Source organism: Acanthaster planci, linkage group LG04 (genome assembly GCF_054643075.1).
Source record: "Acanthaster planci isolate LZ-2023a linkage group LG04, COTS_SCS, whole genome shotgun sequence".
NCBI lineage: Eukaryota > Metazoa > Echinodermata > Asteroidea > Valvatida > Acanthasteridae > Acanthaster > Acanthaster planci.
In genome coordinates this window covers 12,407,497-12,433,127 of record NC_141780.1, presented here as the reverse complement: position 1 = coordinate 12,433,127, position 25,631 = coordinate 12,407,497, and the positions used below count along the sequence as shown (strand labels likewise).

Below are 25,631 nucleotides of genomic sequence, written 5' to 3'. Positions count from 1 at the left end.
AGTCTATGTCAGTGAAGCTCAATTTTACCAAAGTATCACAGTATTCAACAATTTTATGACTACGTTTATGATATAGTTTCACCATAGGCCAACCGGTTTACATTGATCATCTATTTCACTATTTTTATTCAATCCGGGATCCTTTTTCATCTGCTAGCCCTTTGCCAAAAAAGGCGCATTCTTTGACAAAGACTCTCTTGAACCCTCCCCCCTTCATCAAACTCAACCGCAACTCCTCCGAGCACCGCCCCATCGTTACTGCCGACAGGTTCACACTGGCCCTGCAGCTGAAGCGCGCTGCCGAGTTTCATAACAGTATAGTAATGTTAGTGACCAGTCTAAAGCCGACCTTGGATAATCATTGGTCCCTAATGACATGCGTGTGTACGTGCTTAAGACTAACGCGACTACCAACCTTTTTGTGTCTGATCCCCGCCTCGGTGAATTCCGTGAAATTCGTTCAGTTGCACACACATACATAAGTACATATGTACAGTATCCGCGGTATGAGATTTGCATTGTAGTCGTCATCTGTAAGCGGTCAACTGGTAGTATTAACTAGTAAGCCGTATCAAAGAACATTTCTCACTTTTTGGCATTTAGATCTCAAACTATGCTTGCCAAAATGCCGGATGAAAAAGAGGAGAACACTGAGACTTATCTGGATGCTTTAAATGGTAAATGATTCACGTTATTTGATAAAGGCCTATCATATAGTTAGGTCTAACATGAGTTAAAATAAACGAAGGCGACTTGACACAGTGCTTGAGCAGATGAGTATGAATGAGCATGGTCAATGTACGCTAGGCCCATCCTAACGTTAGGCTAACGATAGTCCGAGTAACTTGGACCCCACAATCGCCTTTTTTAACATTTGGACATCGTCGGGCGAGCACTGGCGAGGGTCCAAGTACCTTCCGTAAGCCTCAGGCTTATTGCAAATACTGCATGGGTGATTTTGCACAATGGTGGAAAGGCATTGTGGGAAGGAAAAAGGAGCAAACATTGCCCCTTTTTCCTTCCAATGCCTGTTTCTACCATTGTGCAAAATCACCCTTGCAGTATTTGCGATAAGGCTTATTGGTTTTTTGCTTCCTCAAAATAGCTCTTACGAGGCCTAGGCCTTCCCTGAATCAAAATCCCCTGAATTCATACCTAAAATGGTCCTTATACTGTCTAATGCACCCAGGTTAGGATCAAGTCAGAATCAGAGATTCCAATAATAATCATTTGGAAAGAAAAGAGAAATTTCTTCTTCAAATCGAAAATGGTCTTGTTGTCGAGCACGATGTTGCCATCTTGTTCAAATAGCGATTTTGAGGTCACGGCGCTTTGGCACCGATGACTGATTCCTGAGCGAGGTATGTCCAGTAGCTGGGATCACATCGAAGCTGTACACTGAAAATTTCGGCGCACAGGAATCAGTCGTCCGCCCGCATGCGCCGACACGGCATGCTTTTTGTGAATGGTCCTCTAGAGGCCGGCCAAACTCAGAAAGTAGACATTTTAACAATTGTTTCAGAAATCTTTAAAAGAATGAGTCTATCAAGAAAATGAAATTTGCGACACACACGGATTTATTATTCCTTCTTCAGACACCAATTTAAGTAATAAGATGATTGTCAACGTTGTTGCTGCATTAGGATTGGGGTAAAAAAGTTCCTTGTGGGATCATAATAAGTATAAGGTGACGCAGTGCATTTGTTCCCATCTCTCAAGGTGTGAGTGATGTAAAGCACAAAAGCACTCATTACGAGTCAACTTGTCTCTGTCAATTTGTCTCAACGGTCAACTTGTCTGTCCATTTGAGGCATAAATGGTTGAGTTGTCCCCCCGGTCGAGCTGTCTCAATGGTCAATTTGTTCGCAGTCAAGTTGGCAAACCGTTGAATCGTCCGAGCCCCCATGTTTACAGGATCACACGAGCATTGTGAGTAATTATATGTATGTAATGTTTGTCATGATTTTGGAAGCTGAATGACCCCAAACAAAGAAGAAGTGTCACAGTGTCGTCAATCCAAGGCCGTTTCATTTGGAGTACGAGCTACATGTATGTTGAGTGAAATCAATTAATGGAAAGGAAGGCCTATGAAGGGTATTAGGACTCTACGATTGCCCAACTACATGTATGTCCAAATGTTAAAAGAGGCGATTCATAGGGTCCTAGTTACTCATTCTAGAAAAAATAGACTTCCAGCTTTCGGAAAGTTTTTTAAAAATGTTCGATGTGCAAGTTTATGTGACTGTTAAATATGAAAAAAGTGCTTCGAATCACATGTAATGAGTGACACCCTGTGCTGTAAATTTGTTGTTGATTTGTGGGCTCCGATGGTTTTTGATAAACCTTCCAAACATGTCAAACTGGGAGTGCAGAAATCTGGCCGGATTTGGGGTTTTTTTTTAGAAATTTCTGGAAATGACCTTTGTGCAGTACTCATCTGAAATGTGGGTTCATCCATATTTGTGCACAAACCTATGGAAAACATGAAACACACATACATGTACATGTACATGTATGTAGTCGCAAAAACATACATGTAGATATTTGTTGCTTGGTCGGAATACTTGGTGTACTTTTTATCAGAAGAAACAGCTTGTATTGTAAGTTAGACAGTGCACGTGGTTAGTTTACCTCAAGCGGAGTTGATGTGCTGGAAATGACATGGTGAAGATCTTCAGCAGGCATAATCACAAAAGGAATGTGAAATCCTGGGGGATTTGCTTTTCAAGTAACATTTGGTTTTTGTGACAATAGTAATCAAATTGTGATTTATAATTGTCAAATTGTTAAGTTTTCTTTCTGTGCCTCTGTACACAGCCTTTGAACGGAAACCATCTCGCGAGATCCCATCAGAGCTTGAACAGCTACTGTGCCGAATAGCTCGCAATGGAGAACCATTGTAAGTGTTTGAATACACTCCTACTTAAGTCAGATTAATGTTGAGGGGCAGAGTTGTTGTTGAGGACTTGCTGGTGACATAAATTACCACCAAATATTGAGCAGTCAGTTGTGATGAAAGTGGCACAAACTGACTGTGGCAAAATTTGATGTTCGTGAAAAAAGTAAAGTGATAACTTCTGATACAACAAAGTTTTCAATCAAACTTTTGTGACAAACACACTCCAAAAACACTCGAAATATACTAAGAGAGTACTTCGCAAATATCTGGCTATTAAAACAGATGTTCACATCAGATTGCTCAAAGTCTTTGGCTGTGCAAAGCCTTCAAGGCGAATGTAAGAAAGCCTTCAAGGCGAATGTAAGTGCACACGTGTCAATGTATTGATTCCCTAAAACAAAAAGAAAAAAGATCAAAGAAAAAAGTCACATACATGCATACTGTAGTCAACTTCATTCATCAAGTTTTGTATTTGATACTGTCCTGAAAGCAAGTCCTCAGACTGGCATTTCTTATGAAGCCAGTTGCAACCTGAATATAATTATGGGAATTACAATCACATTTCATGAAGTTTGGACATTCAGAGACAGCAAAACATGTAGGGTTTTTTTTTTGGTGGCCACAAAGGGACACATTCCTCTCTGTAAATATTTGCTTGTAAGGTCATTTGCATATATTGCAGAGTACCAGTGTGATGTCTACATGTAATTATATTGCAACCATCGTGAATATGCATGTACAGTGCATCAGTGCAACTTTTGATTATCTAGGTGCTGTGGTGCCACAATGTACCACAATGTCCCGCATGATCTTGCAATAACATGCAGAATATTGCATGGCTACATGTAAATTACTTGTCCCAAAAATGATTTATGGGAGAATGTCATTTGCATGTAGACTTTATATGCCACAGCCCAAAACTAGTAGGGCAGTGTATATTGGGCAAGGGTTCAGCATTTGCCTAACCTCTAGGCTTATTAATCCTTCTGGTACATGTAGGTTTCCCTGGAGCAAGCTCAAGCCGTTAGTCGTCACCAAGTTGGAGAATGTGATCCAGGAGTACATACAATCCAACCCCTGTGAGGAGGTGCCCGTGCTGCCAAATGTAGAGAATGTGAAGTTTGATGATATGAGGGAGCGTTTGCTGCGGGCGCTCCATGCATTCAACAGGTGCGTGCACATACCTGTGAGACACCCCCCTAGCCTTGGGCCAATTTCATAGCACTACACAACAGTTACCATGAAAGTTGTGCTTACCATGACTAAAAAGTAATGCTGTTTAAGCACTGTTTCAAAGCATGGATGTACTATTTACTGAGTTTTCAATTGATCATCACTAGTTCTACTCGGAAAAAAAGGTGAGAACATTTGGACCACCTCACTGCTGTGAAGCCTGCTCTGGCACATCAGATCTTTTTTAAAACTTGGCAATGTTGGCCTGCATGTAGACACTCCTAAGTAAAACATCTGTGAGAGTTTCAATTCAATTTGACATTTGGCGGTGTTGTTATTGTCACTTGAAAATCAAGGCCACACACATACCAGGCCAAAGTGGCCAGTGGTTGACAAGTGGTCGTCACTTGAACTTGCTATGTGGTGTTTAGTTTTTGTCTCAGCCTACATGTACATGTATTTCTCACCAGTGAGGGATGTGCAACAAGCAGGTAGGAGTGCTTCAGGCCATGTTGTTCTTTCATTTCCCCCATCCAAAAACTCACCCACGTGCACTTTGGTTGTTTTACTCAGTGCTCCATTCACCATGCAGCGTCTGTGTGAGTTACTTACACATCCAAAACGCTACTACCAGAGAAGCGACAAATTCATGAGAGGAGTAGAGAAGGTAAGAACATTCTCAGAAATCACTTGCTGCATGGCATGGTTGTACTCAGTAAATAAGAAGAATTCTCACCCTTTTCTAACCTTGGGCATGTTTTCCAAGGAAATTTCTGGAATCTTTTACTATTCAGTAACAATTTCTTTGTGCTTTTTCATAATTACAACATCAAGCTAGGCATCTTAGAAAGCTTAAAGACATTGTCTTTGTTTGGTAAAAAAATTACAGGGATAAGAGTCAAACATGGGTAATTCCTCTTAAACGCTTGGAATCTCTCCTCAATCATACATTGAAAGTATGTTTGTGATGTAACAGAATGTACAGGTTGTTAGCACCGTAACACCAACTGAAAGCGCATCACCCATTCCTGCGAAATCCGGAACCCCCAACCTCGTGATAAACGGATTCCCGTCAGACATCCACACACAAACAAGTACTCCCTCTAGTGATTCCCAGGCCTCAGGTGACTCGGCCCCCTCGGATGACCTGCCTCCGTCGGATGGGACCCACTCCCTCGGACGGGATCGCCCCATACCAATGGGCAAGAGGCCACTGGTACCCAGCCTCTCCCCGACGCAGTGTCCCTCCCGGCCCCCGGAGCAGAGCGTGGATTCCACTGGACAAAATGTTGAAGCCCCGGCCGCGGAACTTGAAACGGACCAGGCCAATGAAAGAACTACCAGCAGTGATCATGAGTCACCTCTGATCGCTGGCGATCCCCAAGATGGCAAAGAGTCAGCAACAACAAACAATGAAGCAGATGCTTGTAAACCAATGGAAGTCGCAGATACCTCAGCTGCAGGAGATTCAGATGACAGTGATGGCAACAAGGGTTTGTATTCAGTCGCTTTCATTAACCCTTAACCTTCCTTCCCCTACCACACAGAATTAAACAGAAGTAACGTGTTTAATTCTGTGGGGATAGGCCTGGTAGGCCCATAACAGCTGGGTTTTGCATTGGGTTTGGCATACCTCAGAAAAACAAAGTCCAACAGCCTCATACAGTCCCATATTGGTGTTTAACTTTGTGTGAATGCGGAAGGGTAGGGCCAGCAACCCTTGGGGGTTAGGGTTAAGCAACAAAATTTAACAGCTGTCAAGAGTTGTACATTGTCAGGTTTAGTAGTCAACACATTGGGAGGAGTAAACTAATTAACTACTTAGAGCCAAGGCCAGCATTCACAGTGCCCAGTCCTCTATGCGGCAGTGTTGTTTTCGAGTCCATCACAAGTCCTTTCACAAGGCCAGTTATAAGTAACAGGGTGACCAACGACAAAAGAATACTTTTGTCACAGCTCATTTGAATAGCTTGTTAATTAGCTTAAGACTGAATGACTTATGAGGGACTTGTGATGGACTCGAATACAACACCACTATGCAGTGAAGTAACTTCCATTTTGCCTATGATGACATCAAGCATGGTTGTCATCTGTTGGGTTGGAGTGGGTTGGGTGCGCAAAGAAAACCTGATTGATCTCAGAGTTAATTTTGGGCGATTCGGCAGTTTCAAAAAGACATTTTAAAGGCATCACCCTCCAGTGTTTTCCAGAACCATTGGCTGGCGGCGAGTTCACTGGCTGCGGGGCTACTGGATCATCTGGAACTGGCAACTTTTTTTTGTTAAATTTTAAATCCTGTTGTTTATTCACTCTACCAGAATGTCGTCAAGTCTCTTATGTACATGGAGATTTTTGGAATAAACCTGTCCACATTTTTTCTGACGCAGATGGCAATTTGACAGCTTTTCTGTCATTCGTGCTCTGCCTTCCAGAGGGAAAGTGTGGCACCTAGACATTTATAAACACATGAAATGTGTGCCACTGTCAAACTAAAAGGGCATCTCACTATGTAAAAGCAGTGTTGGTGGTGACGGCCGTCAGCGTTTGGTACAGAAGAATGCCACTATAACGCACACTGCGATACCAAACAATCGGATATACCAACAGTAATCGACATTCTCCTTGGCTCTTGAATTTTCTGTACATTTTCACCGAACATTGGAAATCTGATGTCAATAAAAGAAAAATGTTTAGGACTGATGATTATGACCTGAAAATTGAGGGAAATTTTACCTCTGAAGTAACAAGTCTACTATGCAGACCATGTAGATACACAGCTGCCGAGCACCAGCATGCAAATTGGCAACTGCGATGTTGAAATTTTTGCTTTATAATTATCGCTACAAACAAGGGATTTTACCTCATCAAACAAGAAAATGCAGAAAGACCCTTGTGTATGTGACTTAACGCTCAGAAAACTTTGATAATTATGTGCAGGTTTCATGCTTTCAGCAAGACTTGTTTATGGCAATTCTTACCAATTGCCAACATCAGATATTATCAGTCAATGGCCAACTGTTATAGAATGGTTCCTATGGCAGCCAACATGCCAGGCATAACAGAACTATTTAAGCAGCGGGAACCAGTGTAACAGTACTGCTTGTCGCATGAGTTTTTTAGCGATGACTGCAAGGAATTTGCAATTTGACCCTCGGTGAGAAAAAACCCAAAAGATGAAACATGAAAAGAAAATAAACATTCATTGAACAAAACGCATGAATTTGATATAGTTTTTGCTTGCACTTATTAGCCCAAAATACTCTTGCAAAAACATTTGTGTGGCAGGCCACCGTACTTTTTAATGAGCTGGAGTCCCTCTGACTAAAAATGTTTATACTGATTGATCACTCTACTGAACATTTTGTTAAGACCCGTCATTGAATGGCGTTTCATAGCAATAAGTTCACATGTTCCTCCAAAGTTCCAGTTTAATTTTTTTGGGGGGAGGGGATGATTTTGAAGAATTGTTGTTCTGCTGGCTCATGAGCCTAGGTATTATTTTTTTAGTTGAAATTTAAACTAGAAAAATAGGACTGAAGATTGGGATTGTGATCAGGGGCTGTGGCATGATCTATGAACAGCTGCTTTGCACATGACATGAGGCGGTCAACGTGGGGCTGGTACAAAAGTACAGTATGGATTTAGGTTTTGGCCCCAGAAGTGTTCTTGTCTTTAAACCCAACCCACAAAGCATTATCATAATGAATCTTTACAATAAAATGCTGAAGGAATAATGTAGAATTATTGTTGACTAAACAGGTTGTCAAACAATGAGAGAAAATGAAACGATACACAAGAGAGTCTATCCAAGAATGAATGAACTAAGTTAAGGAATATTACCCTTAACTCCCTAAGGTGTGTGTAAAATCATATTAACATTGGAGGATTCAGGAGTGTTAGGGTTACATGTTCCCATTTTCATGGTAAAGTTTTACTTTGGACTGACAAAGTAAACTGCAACTTGTTCCCAAAGTTTACTATTGGTTCATTCTGCTGTTGTGTAAAACAAACCAATGAATGCTACATAGTTGTTTTGCCTTGTGGAAAAGAACGATCTCTCCCATCACGAAATGATCCTGACTGTCGCACTCATAAATATTCATTATTTGTGAAATATTGTTGATTGTAGGAGATGCGGATCATGACAGCTGCTCCTCCATGGACAGCGCAGACAGCGGCGACAGCTCTCCAGATTCAGCGTTACCCTCCGGTCCTGCATATTTTGACACCCTACCTCCAAAGGATGCTAATGCTGCAAGTGATCCCACTCCAGCCCCAACAGGTCAGTTGATTGTTTAGGCATCATGTAGGCCCAATTTCATGGTGTTGCTTATCGAAAAACAGAACCGTACTATTGCTGGGTCCGTTCAAATATATTTTAATTGAATAATCTGCCTCCCATAAAGCATTAGCAGGCTATACATGGTTTTACAAAACAGAAAAACTTTAGGAGAACAGTACTTTTTGGGCCTTAGCGGGTATATGCCTCAGCTGCTTTAAAGTTTGCTCATAACACCTTGGAATATGAATAGAAGGCAATTTTGTAAGGAAATAATCATTTTTTCCCTTTTTGATTCACTAGTTTTTCACCTCAGAAGTGTTTGATTTTGAAAAAATGTTCAATTATACTATTATCAATCAATTATCCAAATTTTGGAATAATTGGCACAGCCCTAACCTTCATTGAATACTGCAGAAAATTCTGCCCACTAACAGTTAACATGTGCCGTGGATTACAAGGAACTTTATCTTATTGCAAATACGTACATTGTGTAAGAAGGTTCATGTGCTTGAAGGTTATTAGCATAACATTTCTACTCCAGCAAGTACATGTATATGTTAATAATCATGGACACATCTTGCATTAGCAATCATCATCATAAATAAGCAGTTATACGCGTGACTGTATGGACTATTTGCTATGCAGAATATTTGCTCTGGAGTCCACTGTCAGTGAGACAAGGTTGCTGAGACAAGCCAAATTGCCTTATTACAAGGCGCTTGTTGTTGTTGAAAAGGATTGCAAATAAATAAAAACAAAGAGAGACTTGAGAATTTGCTGTTTTGGTAGCATTTTTGTTGAAAAATGTCTTTATATCAAGAATTTACTTTAATTTTTTATGTACAGATTTCAGGCAAGCATGTTCACCGGTTTAATTTGTCCACCAAAATTATATTAAAAAACTTACTGAACCAAATTATTTCTTGGCCAATGTGGGTCACTGGCTCGTCTTAGATTGGAGACTAGAGGTTTATTTTTTATTGAAGTTTGTTCATATATTCATCTTTTACTTTGAATATCTGCAGGGCCTGACTTGGTGGATTCCTCTACTGATGTGGGAGGGTCAACTACTGAAGAAGGATCAAGCTCGAAAACCACATCAGCCCTCCAACCAGATCAAACTCATTCCATTTTTACCCAGCCTTCACAGGAAGAACAGGTGTCCCCATTGGTCACATCGGCTGCTACAAGTACTGTGGACACACCAGCAGACCATTCAGAAGCGGCCGTAGAACCATCTGACAAGACAGAAGACCCCTCAGAAGAGCCTGCCAGTCAATCATCGGCATCTTCAGAGCAAGTTAGTCAGTCAGATGGCACGTCAAAAGAGACAGCTGTTGAAGCAGAAATTCCCATGGAGCACAAATGAGCTTTGATGTGCACATTTTTTATTTGTATGAATCTCGGAAGGAGAAACATCAAGAATCCAATCTCACATTGGAGGCTGCCTTGAAAAAAGGGAAGTTATTCAGAGTAAGGTTTGTATCAGGTTTTCACAATACTAAACAGTGCTATAGAGCCTCCAGGTTTCATGTAGATGCACGGTAGTAGGTATTTGGACCATACATCTCTCCTTGTCACAGGGGAAGAATGCTGTTTTCATCTACTTTCCTCTGCGACCACAGCTGCCAACTGATTGAAGTCACCAAGCAATCAAAGGCTTTGATTTCTGAATCTGGTTCATTATGTGAATGTGTTCAAAACGAAGGAGCGTTTTTGTTTTTTTGTTTGTAACCAAGTGCAGGTCCTTATGTATCATACTTCCTGTGTAATTTATCTGTAAATAATGAGAGCAGCATTTGTAACCAAAAGTGGAAAAGAGAAAGAAATGCTCAGCAGATAATTGTAATTCGGCCTCCAAAGGGTGCTTTTATGTCATAGACATAGATGTACATGTATTTTGATTAACAAATATTTCATTTTCCACAGTGAGACAGTTAACCCTAACCCCCAAGCATATCATTTGGCTAACAGGATTCAGTACTACAAAATACTACGTAGTAGTCTGAGCCTGAAGGACCAAGCCCTACAAATTACTACTTCCAGCTAGGGCACTTTCATTGTTACTCGTACAGAGAACAATAAAGTCATGCAGTCATAATGCCACATCACTGTATGGTACATTGTCTTATCTATTGTATTTTATGGTTTAAGTGAACAATAAGGTCATGTACTCATACAAGCGACAGTGCTGTTTGGTACATTTTACTACTGAGTAGTAATTTTTAGTATTATGTAGGGTTAGGGTTAATGGTGTTTAGAGTCTTGTACGCGAAGTACATTGTGGAGTGAATTTGTACACGTAAATGTCTGAAATTTGTTATTCTGTTAATTCTGCCATGTAATTTGTGTACAGAGCACTTTTGTTGACATGTTTGATGTGCTATGTGCATTGCTATCATTTTATGGCCCGAAAGTTGCAGAAAATCTTAGTTTCATCGCTTCACCCAAAAGAACCGGGGGGGGAGGAGAGAATCTGCCCTCCCCTTGACATTTTCCCAATTTCACTGCAGTGCATTTTTTCCATGAGCGGAGCCTTGAGGGGTTTTTGTAACTCTTTGCAGTCATTTTGACTCCATTTTTGTGAAAATCAAACATACCATTCTCACATAGGGCCCATTTCCACGAGGAAGGTCAGCCAAAATGTGTTCCTTTCCACTGCCGTGCTCAATGCATGCCAGCTGACACATGAGTAGCCTTCAACTTCAAATGACCATAATGACAAAACCATATGGTAAAGAGTGTCTTTACACACACACTAAGTTTGTAAGAAATCCGGCATGGGACAGCCGAGTTCTTAGGAGGAAATTGAAAGATCAATCTGGCCCCTGTTAGGTCTTAATGAAGATGGACCAATAAGGAAGTTGAGTATACGCTGTGATGCCTGAGATGGGTAGACTATAACCGATTTTAAAGTGCCCCCTCCCCCATTGTCATCCCGTCCCTCAACAAACCTTACCCTTACCAAAGAATGACCATTTTGTAGCTTATAGTTGTTCATACGTGTAGCTAATACATGGCAATACATCGCTGAAATATTTCCCCCAAAAATGTGCCAGACTTTCTTTTTTCTGTTTGGAAATACCTGATCAGTTTTTCAGTGTTGTAACAGCGGAAGTGTGTGTGAAGTTTATTTATTAGTGTGCATTCAGAGGGGAAAAAATATGACTGATACATGCCTGTGAAGTCTTGTGTCCATATCAATGCAACGTGATGCATACGGCATTAGCAAACAGTCCCTGATGATGACGCTTAGCTTGAAGAAAATAGTACGGCCACCTTAAAAAGGCATTTGAAACAACACTTCTTGAGTTTCGAGTGCCGTTTTGTTCCAGTTTTTTGCCAAGGTCATTACACGCTCTCTGCATATGCAAACCAGGAAAGGTCCAGTGGGAATGTTGGCTTTGTTTATGCAGTGCATTGTTTGATTGGATACTTTGAAGTGGTGTTAATCGGTGCTAATGGTGCTCAGTGTGTGGCTAGGATGGGTCATGTCCAAGATATCAGTTCATGTGATTATCTGACAGCTGGTGATGTCAATTGAGTGCATTAGCCCTTTCATAAATGATTCACCTGTACACTCAGGTAGTTCATTCATGATGTAGCATAAACATGTTCTACTTGAGCATTTGCAGGGAGTGAAAATTCGGCTTTTTAGCTGATGTCTGCTTTTTTGGTGTAGATGTTGACCCTGAATTTCAGTTTGTGCCCCTGGTCTGTACCAAAGTATGGAATTTTCTTAATATTTCAGCTTGTGCTAACTATTTTCAACTTCAATTTAAAGTGGCCACTCACACCCCTGCATTTGTTTTGTTATCTTTATTTAGTATTGTTTTCTTTTGGTTTCCTTTGTTTTTCTTTTTTATGTTTCAGTTTTATGTTTTCATTTTGTTTTGTTTTTTCTTTTTTTGTTTTGTGTGTGTTTTTTTGTTTTGGGTTTGTGTTGTATTATGTTACCATTTTTCTTCCTTTTGGAAGATTTCATGTGATCATCAGACAGCGATTCATTCACATCTACACTTGGGTAGTTCCTACATGATGGAGCATACATGTACTGCTTCTATGGCATCAGACATAGTGCTGTTCTCATGTCCAATGCTTTCACTACCTTTTGACATCAGTTGATTTCATTACTCCAAACAATTTCAGCTACTTTGCACAGCTCGGTTTTGATAGACATGTTTTGTACATCCTGAAGTCAAGTTCCTGGCCTAGTGAATTTTTTGGCAAGTTTTGAAACTGGCTTTCATACTTCAAGAAAGAAAAAAAATCCTAGTTTTTCCCCTTGCCTAGACAATGAAGGCAATAATTTTTTGTTGCACATCACTCAGGGCTGTTCCATGAAAATTTTCCAATGGAATATACATTATACCCACCAGTATTTCAACACCTGCAGCTATGGGTACTCCATTAGCCATGCCTGAAGCTTTTTGGGGGGGTATGGTTTTTGTTTTGTTGTAATGGCTCCCTTAGGATTTGTGCAAACATTTCTAGAGCGTCACCCAGTTATGGGCATATTGCCCATTGTTGTTCAGCATCTTTGATATCGATACAAATTCTGCAAACCCACATAAGTGAGCCTAGAAAGCCCCCCCCCGGCCACTGTAAACTCATGTTAAGCAGTGACATTCTCTGTCACCCTTCACAGTAGTCATGATTTGCCGCTGGGGGGGGGGGACTATTTTGTTTGTACACATTTGGAGATTATTGTTTACAAATGTCATGTAATGCAAATTGTAACATTCTCAAATTCCAGAACGATATTTTCTGCTTGCTTCTGTTAAATTTTGTGGGAAATCTTCACTTTTATTTCCTTGAAGAAGCCTTTGCAAAATTTGTATTGTACGTGTTGTAAGGTTTTCCCCATGCAAAGCTTAGTTCTACCTCTTGTGAAGTTGCCCAGCCCATTGTGAAAAACAATCATTGATTTAAATACAGATGTAACGTCCATTCTGGGTGTGTTAGTATAGTGAAGTCTTACAGGCCAAGGAAAATTGCATCTATGAATTGTACAGACAAATTTGCAGCAGAACAGAATTTTACTTGATTATTGTGAAAAAGGGATGATGCCCTGTTTTTGCTGTTTCACAAGAAGGATGATTTTTGTCAATATTAAATTTTAAACAGTTATGTGTCAAACCTTGATATGCTGGGTAGCAGAAGGCATCATTGGCCATTATTTAATGATGGGTTGCTGTCAATTTGGTTTTTTATAGTGTAATTGTTTAGAATAAAGAAAAAACACTGTGTTTGTAGAAAAACTGGTGAATTAATGGCTTGTTGTATCTATTAGGTTCCATTCTACAAATATCACTTTCATTTTGTCGGTCATGCAACAAAATCAGTCATGTGCAAAAAGTTTGTGTGTGAAGTTCTACCTACCAGTGCTGTAGCAACGATTCACAGGATATGAACTATGAGGCCTGGCCAACGATTCACAGGATGTGAACTATAACGTCTGGTCATATTACATCTCAGTTGTGTTTTTTCTACAACTGGATGCTATGGCTGATCGTCGGTACAAAAGTTACAGAATAATGCACATGATGTTAAAAATCCGAAGCAGTTATCAAAACACCAGATAACAGAACAATAACCCTCCTTGAAATGAATGGGACGATATATATTTTAAATGAAATTGAGGTAAAATCGGAAACCTATCAATGGGTAATTTTTCTGCAAACTGTGGCCTCCCATACAAAACGATAGTGGCCTATTCATTAAGAGTTTCCTGGCCCACCCCCCTCCATGTTTAGAACACATTACTAGGGATTCTACGTTGAGAAATTCAAATTCATGTGTCAGTGAGCTTCAGCTAACAAGGGACTTCCATTTAATTTTCTTTGCGATTTGCTCACAATTCACAATATCCCTTTCACTTGAGCTTTACGATAACAACCAAACAGCAAATTCTGTATGTTTCTCGGAAAACAGGTGTTTCTTAACCATTTTTGCAAACAAATCAATACAATCACTTATCACAAAAGGAAATTCCAGACAGTAGATCATCACGAACCTAGGTCCAAGGGATGGAACAAAGGTCGGCAGACGGCATTACTCTAAACCACACATCCTGTCATGAACGGCGAAATGATTTGATTTGGAGAGTGAAAGTCTGGCTGGCAACTCCCCTGCTTTTCCTGAAAGAGAGCCAAGAAACAGTTCCCTTATAAACAGAGACGGGCACTTACTGCCCTTCTGCATTTGAAGACATCGACCTGAGCTTAATTCATTTGATGTCCCTCCCCCCCAAACAAAAACACTTTCTCTTCGTCCATTTGCGCTTGAAAATGTCATTCTTGTAGAAATTACCGAAAAGAATACAAGTAGTGACATAACGGATGTATACCTTTATGTTGGGTTATGCTTTCGCTGAACCACTGATTTTTTTAAACTAAACTCCAGAAAAAAACATTTGAAATGTTCAGCTTATGAAGTAATATGAAATTTTTACAAACTGGGAAAAGGGTACTCTGACCCTCTGACTACAAAAGTTTTCTGCAGTACGCCCTCTCGTGGCGAAGAAAACTTTTCTCGGCAGACGTTTTTCAATTTTAGCAGGAAAATGGCCGCTGTTCGAAGTGTCAGCTTTTCCTCGTTGCGGGGTTTAGCGCGCCACAAAATTTACAGTTTCCCGGCGTCTTTACGGGTGTTCTTGCAATAGGTTTACAAGCTTAGTTTCAACGATCACTCGGTGTACTCAAGGTAAGTTTTCGCCTTTTAATAAGGAACCTTAAGGAGATTTTTTTCTTATCGGATAATCTCTGGAAAGTTACGAAGAAGGCGTTCAGTCTAGACGAGTGAGGGGGTTGTTTAATACGAAAAAGCTTTTGTTTGTAGCAGACGATGGGAATATGACTCAAGCGACATCACAGGAAAGTGCCTCACAAAATGAATCACTTGTAATTCAGGAAAGAAAGGAGAGGGGATGCAACCAATTCCCTTCCTGTAGGCTCTGTTCCAAGTCGAAACCGCAGAGTTTCTTTTTTGGGGGTGGGGGATACTGACTTACTGTTAGGCCTAGGTTTTATTGTTTAATAAGATTCATTGATTCAGAGCATTCGATATATTTTAAACTTACTTCTCCCCATTTCAAAGAAAAAGCCCTCAAAACTTTCCAAACCAGCAGAACAAATTTTTGCTTTAAATCTCATTGCAAAGGTCCAGCAAAAGAAATTTAATTTGCAAGTGACCAATTGAAAAGTATCCTCAAACTCAAAGATGGCAGTTCCAGACCTGTAAATAGGTTTTTTTTAATTTGATATGCCTCAGCTATTTATTTTAACATTCAATTTGTGGTCTACAAATTTACTGCTAAATTTTGTGCAAATATCTACCTAGGCCTGTTGCATCATTAAATCTTTTAAAATTCAGGATTGCTACACAGGACCCAGCCATAGACTTAGTGAGTCCAATTTTAGTCATGAAATTGTGCTGGCTGACAGGGTTTAACTAACCAGTATCCATCAGAATTGCACAGGAGTTCATGGCGGCACCCATTTTGCTGTGCAGTACAGTAGTCTACTTCTCACCCACAGATGGCCTGCTCATCCAGGCGTATTGTTTCAAGAGTGAACTCTACTATATCGGGTTCCCACCTTCTGGATCTAACAGATGAAGAATTTGATGCTGTTCTCCAAATACTGAGCCCAAGGGTATGTGCATAAACAATGGCAAACGTATAAATCAGGGTGCATGGGCTCGGGTGTACAACATACATGTACCTGTATGTACATGTACTTGGTTAAAACGTATCTGCAGTGATACATGTACATGTGCTCCCAGCTGGCAATTGTTTACAGTGTTCAAAGATTAAATAATACATGTAGTTTTGTAAATACATCTTTTGCATTCACCTATTTTTGGAGAGGTACGCGGTACCTGTAGTTGGTAAATGTTCACCATTTGATAACATGGCAACTGACAGCTGCAATACTGCTACAAACTATGTATACATGATTTGCATTGTGTAACAGTTACTTGTGTACTTGGTCTTGAAAGGGAAACTAAGTTTTCTGAGAATGTCTGAGAGGAACAGGAAGTGAAAACAGGGTAGAGGGAAGACGTTGGTTGCAAACCCCTAGTGCTTGTATACATGTGCATGTATACCCTGCATACTTTAATGGGTCCAGTGTCAAGCTCTTGTTTCTGTTAGATGATCGGAGCAACAAGTTTATTTGTTAAAGAAATGATCAAAATTTCATCCAGGCTAAAATTTGATGACAAAACTTCAGAGTTTTTTTCATTTTTCCTCGTGTGAACTAATCGTTTGTTGTGAGAAATTCCTTCCGATCAGTGTAGGCCTATTGATTGTAAATGTGTTGAAAGTGTTTCACTTTCTAAAGTCATATACAGTAAGAGTGTCAACCTCAAAATTATGGTAATTCCCTTCCAAAATGTATTATTGCACTTGGCAACACACTCACAGTGTAACCTTAAATATACACCTTGTGCTAGCATCCAACCAGTTACAGTATCTTGCACCAGAAAACAGTTCTTTCCATAAATCCCTTCACTTCACAATGCGACTTGTCTTTTGTGACTAGTGCATTGATTTCAGAAATACTATTCTTAACTGCTAAGTCTGTGTTATAACGATCCAGGAAGAGAGTAATAAAATAAATATGTGTACTTCCTCTCAGACTACAAAGCATGCTACATGTAAATTGCCTTTTCTGTCCTAATGGCACTGGTAGTTTTGTTTCATTTTGTTTGGTTTTGTTTTGTTTTTTTCCCTGTTGCATTGCTGTCATGGTACCTACATGTTTTGTCTGCTTACTGATTTGCTGTTCACTTCATTACACTGTTAATTCTGTGCCTGTCCATTGTGCTACACTTTTGGTTTCAGAACAGGCTTCAAAGAAAATGCGCTCAACGTTTAACCTAGAAATAAGGGTTTATCACTGATTGTTGAGGAAAACTGAAACCATAATCATGTGTAAGCAGTGAAAAATTATTACAGATGTCCAGTCTAGGAGAAAAGAAAGGTCATTGAACTCTCATTTACAGGTATCTGTTTCAGTAGACTGTTTATCATATGTAAAGGATAACCAATATCGTTTTTATCCATGATTATAAGAAGTATACATGAACAGATCTGGTGTATTACATTGTCACCCAAATGTCATTCTTCCAGTAAATTGAAACAATTTATTTCATGTAGACAATCCATTGCATTTGTATTTGATTGCATTAAGTTTGCACAAAAATAACTGAATAATATTTAAGCAGTACTGGTACATTTTCATGTACTTAGTCTTAACAATAATTAGCCCTCAATACCAAAACAAAACCTCATAATGACATTAGTTCTTGTAACTGCTCTCTTGACTAAGGCTTTAAAAAGCCTGAATAAACAATTAATATATGAAAAAGGTGATGGGAAAATGGCATTTGAGAACAGACCCTTTCTAACAGGGAAGCCACCATTGATCTTGTTCTCAGGATCTATATATCTTATTCACTGTTCTCTGTTAAATGGGTTGGTGCCAGACTAGTTTGGGTGCTTTGCCTCAGTGTCATTTTTTACGTGGCTTAAAACATTAGGATATACTTCCTCACAAATTTTGATTATTCATCAGCATAATTGACAGTCATATGTGATGAACTTTATTTAGTGTTCATTTTTATTCTCAGTTTCCCAAAATGAAAAAGTTAACCTTGCTTTGAATTCAGTATGACCAACTTGTTCAATAAGTTCAGGTACAGTCATACATGTAATCAGAAGAAAAATCAATGGATTGGAAAACCCATGTTATTGTTAGCACTGATGGGATTCAAGCCTGTTTGCACAAATATACAGTAGAGCCCAGTTGTACTGTGACAAATGTACGAGACTTTGTGGAGGTGCATACAAATGATCAAGACTTTTTGAGCTGAAGTTTGGATTAAGAGTGATTTGTCAACATGGTACTGTACTTCATGTACATGTAGTTCTGCAGGGACTGCCTTGTGGGTATGTCATGCAAGTGCAGATTGGCAAAAATGTAAGCAACAGCTACCTCTTCATGAACTGTTGGTGCTGAGTGGGAACAAGAGATTAGATTTTTCATTTTTTGTTGGAACTCACTGCACTTGCTTGAAGGTTTTGGGGCATTTGCCTCGAGACCTGCTGAGCACGAATTGCTAATTTGTGCCATTGCTGGTTATTAATACAAGCTATTGGCTTGTGCACAAAGCTGTGCCGAATATCCGGATATTCAATTGATTATCGAATATTCGAATATTATTTTCCAAATTCGGATATTCAAATGCAAAATTCATGAGAATGAAAGAAAAATTTTCTTTTGTTTTAAGTGAGAAAAATTGCACCATGGAGTCTTTTTCCAAGCAGATTCAAATGAAAAGCAACAGAAATCTTACAACAATTCAAGAAGTAAATTATTCATTAAAAAATTTTAAATGTCAAGAAGTATTGTTCGTCTCTAAATTTGCTAAAGTGTGGCTGGAGATACTCCTTACATGCGTTATTGCAACTGATTTTGTGGATTGTTCATCATCAACCTGCCAGTCGGTACAACCTAATATTTGGATATTTGATTGAATTGAAGGTCGAATATTCAAATAATGAATTAACTCAGCCCTAGTGCACAACCGTGCGCAAAAGCCTTTACTTTTGTTCTGTTTTTGTCTTTTCTTCTCAATTGTCTCCTCAATTTCTATCAGTGCCACTTTGGTCACTTTGCAATCTTGCATCTTCGTCTGTCACAACGCTATTTGTTAGGGCGTTGTGTAGAACATAGGCTTTGTGCATGCCTTGGGTATACAGCATGGCCTGGCCAGGATCTGGTAGGGTGCCAACAAGCTTGCTGCAGCCAAACCTGCCTGTGATGATGAAAAGATGCTATCAGCAGTTCATCCCTTACCCACCCAAGGCCCATAACAGTAATAAACACTGCTTATCCACACTGTGAATATGCCTCGTGGATCCGCATGATAAGTTAACTTTGGAATTGCCACCTTCCTCCATGGTCTGTGGTGGTTGTACACGTATGCAGTGATGAAATATATGTAGGCACATGTAAGTGTGTGGTCCAGTCAGTAATATACAGGACTCTAAACAAGCATGTAGTTCCCTAAGGTGTAAATGCGCAAGCAACAGAGCAGTTTCAATTACTTAGTTTCATCATTAACAGTTACATGTAGACTGTACATGCACATGTACGTGTCTTAACAATAATATAAACTCAACAAAGAAGATGTATTACATGAATTTACTAAATATCCAATGGATTTTCTGTTGAAAGAAAGGGGAAATATATCAAAATCATGTAAAATTTTTCCTTTTATTGGAGCTCAAGTTGCTTTAATAAAAAAAGTATAACATTATCTTTCACAAAAATGAATGTCCAAGAGGACCTGAAAATTGAGGTGAAACAATGATGAATGTCATCACTGGATATCTAACAACTTCTTTCATTTTTTTGTATTTTAAGATTTTTTTTATCTTTGGAAGGAAAGAAGGAAATTTAAAAAATTCATTTTCCAAGACCTTCAGTACTTATGCACATGTTTGCAAAGTAGATGTGTGGGCGAATTTTGAAAATTGGTAACATCATGATGACATCATCAGAAAGTATAATTTAATACACCTACTTAATAATGTCAGATCAACGTCAAAGTAATAAGGTTGGCAGAGCTTCTACTCCAGATCATATTTGCGAAGTTAGGTTATCGTCACGTGATTTATTATTAAATTTTGAATATTTAGTACAAACTGTACACAGTTTACTACGGGTGGCTTCGGACACTTTGCAATATTTCATCAAACATACACAGAGAATCAGCCTTCATACATATATTATTTTGTAGAGTTAGGTCATCGTGGCAATGACAGAGATCACATGACACGCCTCAAAGTTGCAAGCCAGTATCTCCAGAAGCATAAGTCTGTCTTGGACGAAACACACATTGTAGTACAGGCACACTCACAAAGGAAAATGTGATATTTTTAATGCATTTTTAGATTTTACTAATTTTAACAGTCTTTTCAACGGATCTCCTGCACATTTTTCTAACTTCTGTTTTCAAAACCTTGTGTAGACCAAGTAGATATGCAGGTTGGGTTCAAATGTTTTGTGATGTCATGAGACATTATTCACATACTAAGCAAACTCTCATCAATTTTACAGGGTAAGCCAAACCTAAACTCCTAAATATATGTATATACATGAAGTGACGTCATGTTGACGTCAATCTTGGAATTTTTGTATCTACAAACTGTTGAGTTGAATCAGTTTGAAGCATTTTAATACATCTTGTTGGCACCATTAGTATCTTGGAAACCAAAGTAACTATCGCATTATTATCGTGTGATTGTTGCACTTCAGTTTATACAGCAGAGAGTCGCACCATGTCCTGACTGTTATCTTAGGAAAGATCTGCAGCGTTTGTGTCAGCTTTAACCAGACTGATTTATTAAGCCCCGCCCTATGGTCTTTTGACCAATCACAGCCATGCACAAATGTCAGCCATGGGTGCACTCACATATGACACATACAGCTCCAAAGCAATATGGCATCAGAGAGAAGCATGTGTTAATTTATTTCCAGCAAAAAATGAGACCAAGGGGTACCCCTCAACAGGGCCAATCGCTGTACACGCTCTAGACCATTGTTACCTAACACATCCCCCCTGGATGTCTGAAAAGAATTCCTTGAAACAATGACCAACACAAAGTGGGGGGGTTCTCTCCGTCTCACATCTTGCTTCATATTTGTTAATTTCCCATGTGAAAAGTGGGTTGGGCTGCACAGGATTATTCCATTGTCGTGTTGGGATGTAGCTTTTGGCTTTTAGGCTGCTACAGTAGTTCTTTAATTGATTCATCACTGTGATATATATTTTTGAAAGCAGTCCAAATCCTCCTGTCCAGTCTTCACCTTAAGTTAGAGTCACCCAAAACAAACAAGAAATCCAGGGAAAAAGACAATTTATTGAATGACTAACATCTAATTTTTTTTTTTTTTTGGTTGCGGGACATCTGATCAGCCTTGCGGGAATGACCAGACAGTCAATCTCTCTGATCATGATTTGACAAATGACCTTAGAGGGTCAAGATCAAATGGGTCTTGTCAATTTTCTTGCCCTGTCTCTTATTTTGATGTGTCCTGATATTACTTACTCATAGTATGTTTTCACCTCAGTTAAAAAAAAATGGACCTGTAGGAGTTTTGAATTCACCTTACGTAAATAAAAGCGACCCCTCTTGTGCACACGTGTTTACTGAGGAGACAAGTTTTTGAAAGCTGGACAGATTTCTTTGCTGGTGTATTCACACTCTACATCATAATTTTGGGCAGAAATTTGTTTAATCCTTTCAAGTTGAAACTACTTAATTAACAAAAAGGTTAAACATAAAGTGGCGTTGTCTTTAATTTTCAACTGATAATTTGAAAAAAAGTGTCATAAAATGGGAATATGAAAATCAGTAGCTCTGCTTTAATTTTGATCCTAGGAATAAGATACATGTACATGTAACAAAACTATCCATGTACATTATAGATTTCTCATCGCGGAAGAAAATAGTTTTCCCCCATTCTAGAAGGAGAATTAAACAGCGGTTATGTCTCTTTAAAGACTTGTACATGTGTTGCTTTGTGTAGTGAATAAGGCATATTGTTGATTCATCAGAGGTGTCGCACGTGAACATTCAGACTTGTGAACATCACCAGTAAACTCTAGGCATGGCAGGATTAGGCCCCACCCACTGTCCAGCACACTTGAGCACCTGTCAGATAAGTCATCTTTTGACTTTCTGTCCTTTAGCAAGCCTTGGAGTAAACTGTCCTGTGAGTGTTTCTTTAACTTGATGATATGAGTCAGTAATGTTTATGGTTGGAAAGTTTTTGTTTCTCCAGAGATTCCAGGTTAATGACTTATTTTGTGTGGTTTACCATTCATTCCTTTGAAGCTACAGTAGATCAGGTCTGGAATGAATACACTCTGTATTTCTATATTGAATCAAGTGTCAAACATATACATGTACAGTAATTTGACATTGATCCAATATAGAAACATGGAGTCGCTAGAAACAGTGTAGTTTTTATGTGTGTGTGTGTCTCAGGACTTTGGGTTTCTAATACAATGAAATGAAACAAATTTCTTTCCCTGAGTTTGAGATGTTTTCTTGGTCTCATGGGGAAAGAATCAAGTATAATTAACATTTTACTCAAGGCAAGGTTTTGAATAACTGTGAAGTCAGACCCATTTCTGTCCTTTTTGTGTGAACACACTTAGATTATAGAAAAGGGCCAATGTACTGGTTCGTCACTTGCCAAAGATTAATTAACTTTACCTGCAAGTGACTAATTAAAATTACCTTTGAACTAAAATCTTTTCCGAGGACTTGCAACGTACATTAAATGATGCAGCATTTTCAGTCTGTAATTCTTCAGAGCCAACTCAGCATTTAGGCTGTAGCTGATGCTGGCCTGTCAGACAGTGGCATCAAGGCTTCTGAACCACCCAAAGCCTTACCACGCCTATACACACACTCTTCTGCTTGAAAAAGAAAAGAAAATTTAACAGGAATAAAAGAGTGCACTGCAAAAAGGATCACTGTGCATTAGCCCACCCATTCTTAATATTAGCCATGACTCATATCCCAGTCTCGGCACGTCTCTGCACCACAAATGTAAAAGGGCCCTTCCTCCACACGGAAATTTGTCAGCAAAAACATATTTATAAGAGCCGTGTTTGCAGTAAAGTGGTAAAGCGTGACCCAAGCTGCCGCTCAATCAGGGCTGTACCACGGACTCAAGTCACATCAGCAGAGTGTAAGAAGATCAGCGAATTGGGATTGGAAAAAAAGGAAGATATTCCACAAAGTGTAAAGCCCTGAAAGGTACTTTGTGTTTATGGAAAAATATTACTCGAGAGGTATTTCACTGGACAAATTTTGAGTCGACAGTCTTTTTTGGATGGTTACCGGTGATCAACATCGAAACTATCGTCATGGTTCTGAATGAGGATTTAGAAGCGGTAAGAACAATTTGTTATTCTTCTTCCAATTCCAAACCAAGCTCGAGCATTCACCAAATAAGTCAGGGTTTCAGACTGAAGTTGTATAATTTTGTATTGTTTTTCTCAATTCCACCCAAGAACTCTGGGGAAGGAATTAATCTACACTGTAACTATTATTAAGCCTGGTGTATGCCCCTTGAAACTTTTCTCTTGAAATTGGATTTCCTGTCTTTGGATTTCTTGCCTGACTTTTCTTTCCTCCTGTATGAGTACATCTCGTCTTGTGCAACATCAAGATGGATTAAATTAAGTTGTTAGTGTACAAAACTTTATACCATTTTGTACAAAGCTGCTGCAAAGTGTTTGTTGACCTGAAATATACCAGTACCAAGTTTGGAAGTTTGAAGGCATGAGATTTGGATCCTAGTACCGTACCTTCTTTCTCCTGTGAGAAAGATTCTGCTAAGATTGAAACATCACAATTCCTTTGACTTTTTGACTTCTTTCTAAAGGGTGAAAAATTATGTTTAATTTGGAAAACGTTTAGAAAACTTTTCCATACTGCTTAAAGGTGTAAACGTCCCACTCTTACCATGGTGTTTTTGAAAACTTTAAACACCACCAATTTTATACAACGTAAAGAGTTGACACAAAATTCCAGTGAGGAATTCATGGTAACTGAGAAGTAAAGTATTCTGAAAATCAAATTACATTTTACAGGCATCATTAATTACAATGAAAACACTTGCCAGATTGTGTTAATTAAAATGTCAAACCTCTGAAGAGGCTGTTCCGTTTCAGCTTTTGGGAAAATCTGTAAATGGATTTGGAACTTTTTTTGCTCAAATGTTTAAACATAAAACATCCCACCCTTATTTGTTTATAAAAGTATTAATTGATAATGTGGTGGGGTTTTTTTTCTTTACTAATGTTAGGTTTGCTGTTGCTTTGTCTCCATTGCTGCTGAGATATGACAGGGATATTTTTTTCTTGGGCAGAATTAAAGTAAACTTTTTGTACTTCACCTACTCAAACAGTTGAAAATCATTTTGTAATGTTACTTAAATAGAAAACTTATTCTGAAGCTCTTCACCTTTCAAAACTAGTCAATTATCAATTATTGTACCACTGTATTTAATATCAAATATAATAATAATTGATATGTATTAATTTCAGTAATTCTCAACTTAAAATTGATGTTTTCTGATTCTTCACAATACATGTAAGTTGACATAGCTTTTAATTTTGTTGAAATTCTGCTTAGTCTGGTAAGCACTGCTGCAGCTTGGATGCATTTTGGGGGTCTCAAGCAATCTTTACATGTATAGATGTTTTGACAAATCACCAGCTTTTACTTTACAATCTGTTCACAGTTATGATGTCAGTTATTTTTTATATTGTTAATGCCAAAATCCATTTCTGAAGTTACATCGAAAAGTTCATCTTGAGGATTAACAGGCATTAGCCACTACTGCATAGCAGAGTCCTCTTTTGCGTTTTTGTTGTTATCCGGGTTCTTTTTTAAATTGAAGCCCTGAAGCACACGTTTGTCATTAATACTTGTACAAACATGCCTTCTGGGCAGTTCTGATAAGAAGCAGAAATGCACAATGAACCTGGACCCATATCAGGGGTTTCCCAGTGTCATTTGTAGAAACATTCTATGGTATCTATCTTACCCAAATCTGCCATTCATCACCTCCAAAAGTACAAGCTTTAGATTAGACATCTGAGATAAAGCACAAAGGATACTGAAACTCTGCTTGACCCTGCATGCACATTTGTTAAATTTGCTATTTGCTGTGGACAGATTGTGAGTTCAACCTCGGTGGTATTTCTCTTTGACATGCACATCAAAACAATGCGTCCTACAATTTGCACAATGTATATTGAAAGTTAGAAAATTAATGTTTGCAGTTGTCTGTGAAATCCTTTGTACAAGACTTTAGTGTGTAGTTACAGACATTTCCCATATGGTGACATATGGTGATCATTCTAGATATTTTGGGTCATTAGACGAGGCTTGATAATATGCAGATTTTGCAAACTTTTCATATACCAGATGTTAGACATGCATGTTAATGTACATGTACATGTAGGTTATTTATACTTACCATTACATGTAGCTTTAGATCAGAAAACAAAATGTTGCATTCACACCTACTTGAAACGTCTATACAAATTACTGATTTATTACAATACAGTTTCTGGATTAGTGCCTGTTTGTGTGTAGAACCAAAATGTACATCGTACATTTTTTTAGCTGTCCCATGGATGATTAGAGAGTTCGTTTTATTGTTTGCATGAACAAAC

At 38.8% G+C, this 25,631-nt stretch overlaps 1 protein-coding gene and 1 pseudogene across 4 annotated transcripts in view; both read left to right on the top strand.

The window, feature by feature from the left end:
• Positions 1-496: 496 nt before the first annotated feature.
• Positions 497-13,488, top strand: LOC147799395 (uncharacterized; annotated as a pseudogene). The gene is made up of 7 exons (XR_015425075.1): positions 497-677; positions 2,818-2,899; positions 3,899-4,069; positions 4,646-4,739; positions 5,049-5,565; positions 8,202-8,354; positions 9,380-13,488. The product of XR_015425075.1 is annotated as an uncharacterized LOC147799395 (transcript).
• A 1,431-nt stretch (positions 13,489-14,919) lies between these two features.
• The window catches only part of LOC147799394 (uncharacterized), a 31,131-nt gene continuing 20,419 nt past the window's right edge, over positions 14,920-25,631 (top strand). For 2 of the 3 annotated variants that reach the window (XM_087136164.1, XM_087136163.1), the window contains exons 1-2: positions 14,920-15,059; positions 15,893-16,009. In XM_087136164.1, coding sequence (XP_086992290.1) covers positions 15,893-16,009 — 117 coding nt within the window. In that variant the 5' untranslated portion in view covers positions 14,920-15,059. Of the gene's footprint in view, positions 15,060-15,892; positions 16,010-23,086; positions 23,337-25,631 lie in introns of those variants that run through there. The other variant, XM_087136165.1, reaches the window with a different exon arrangement.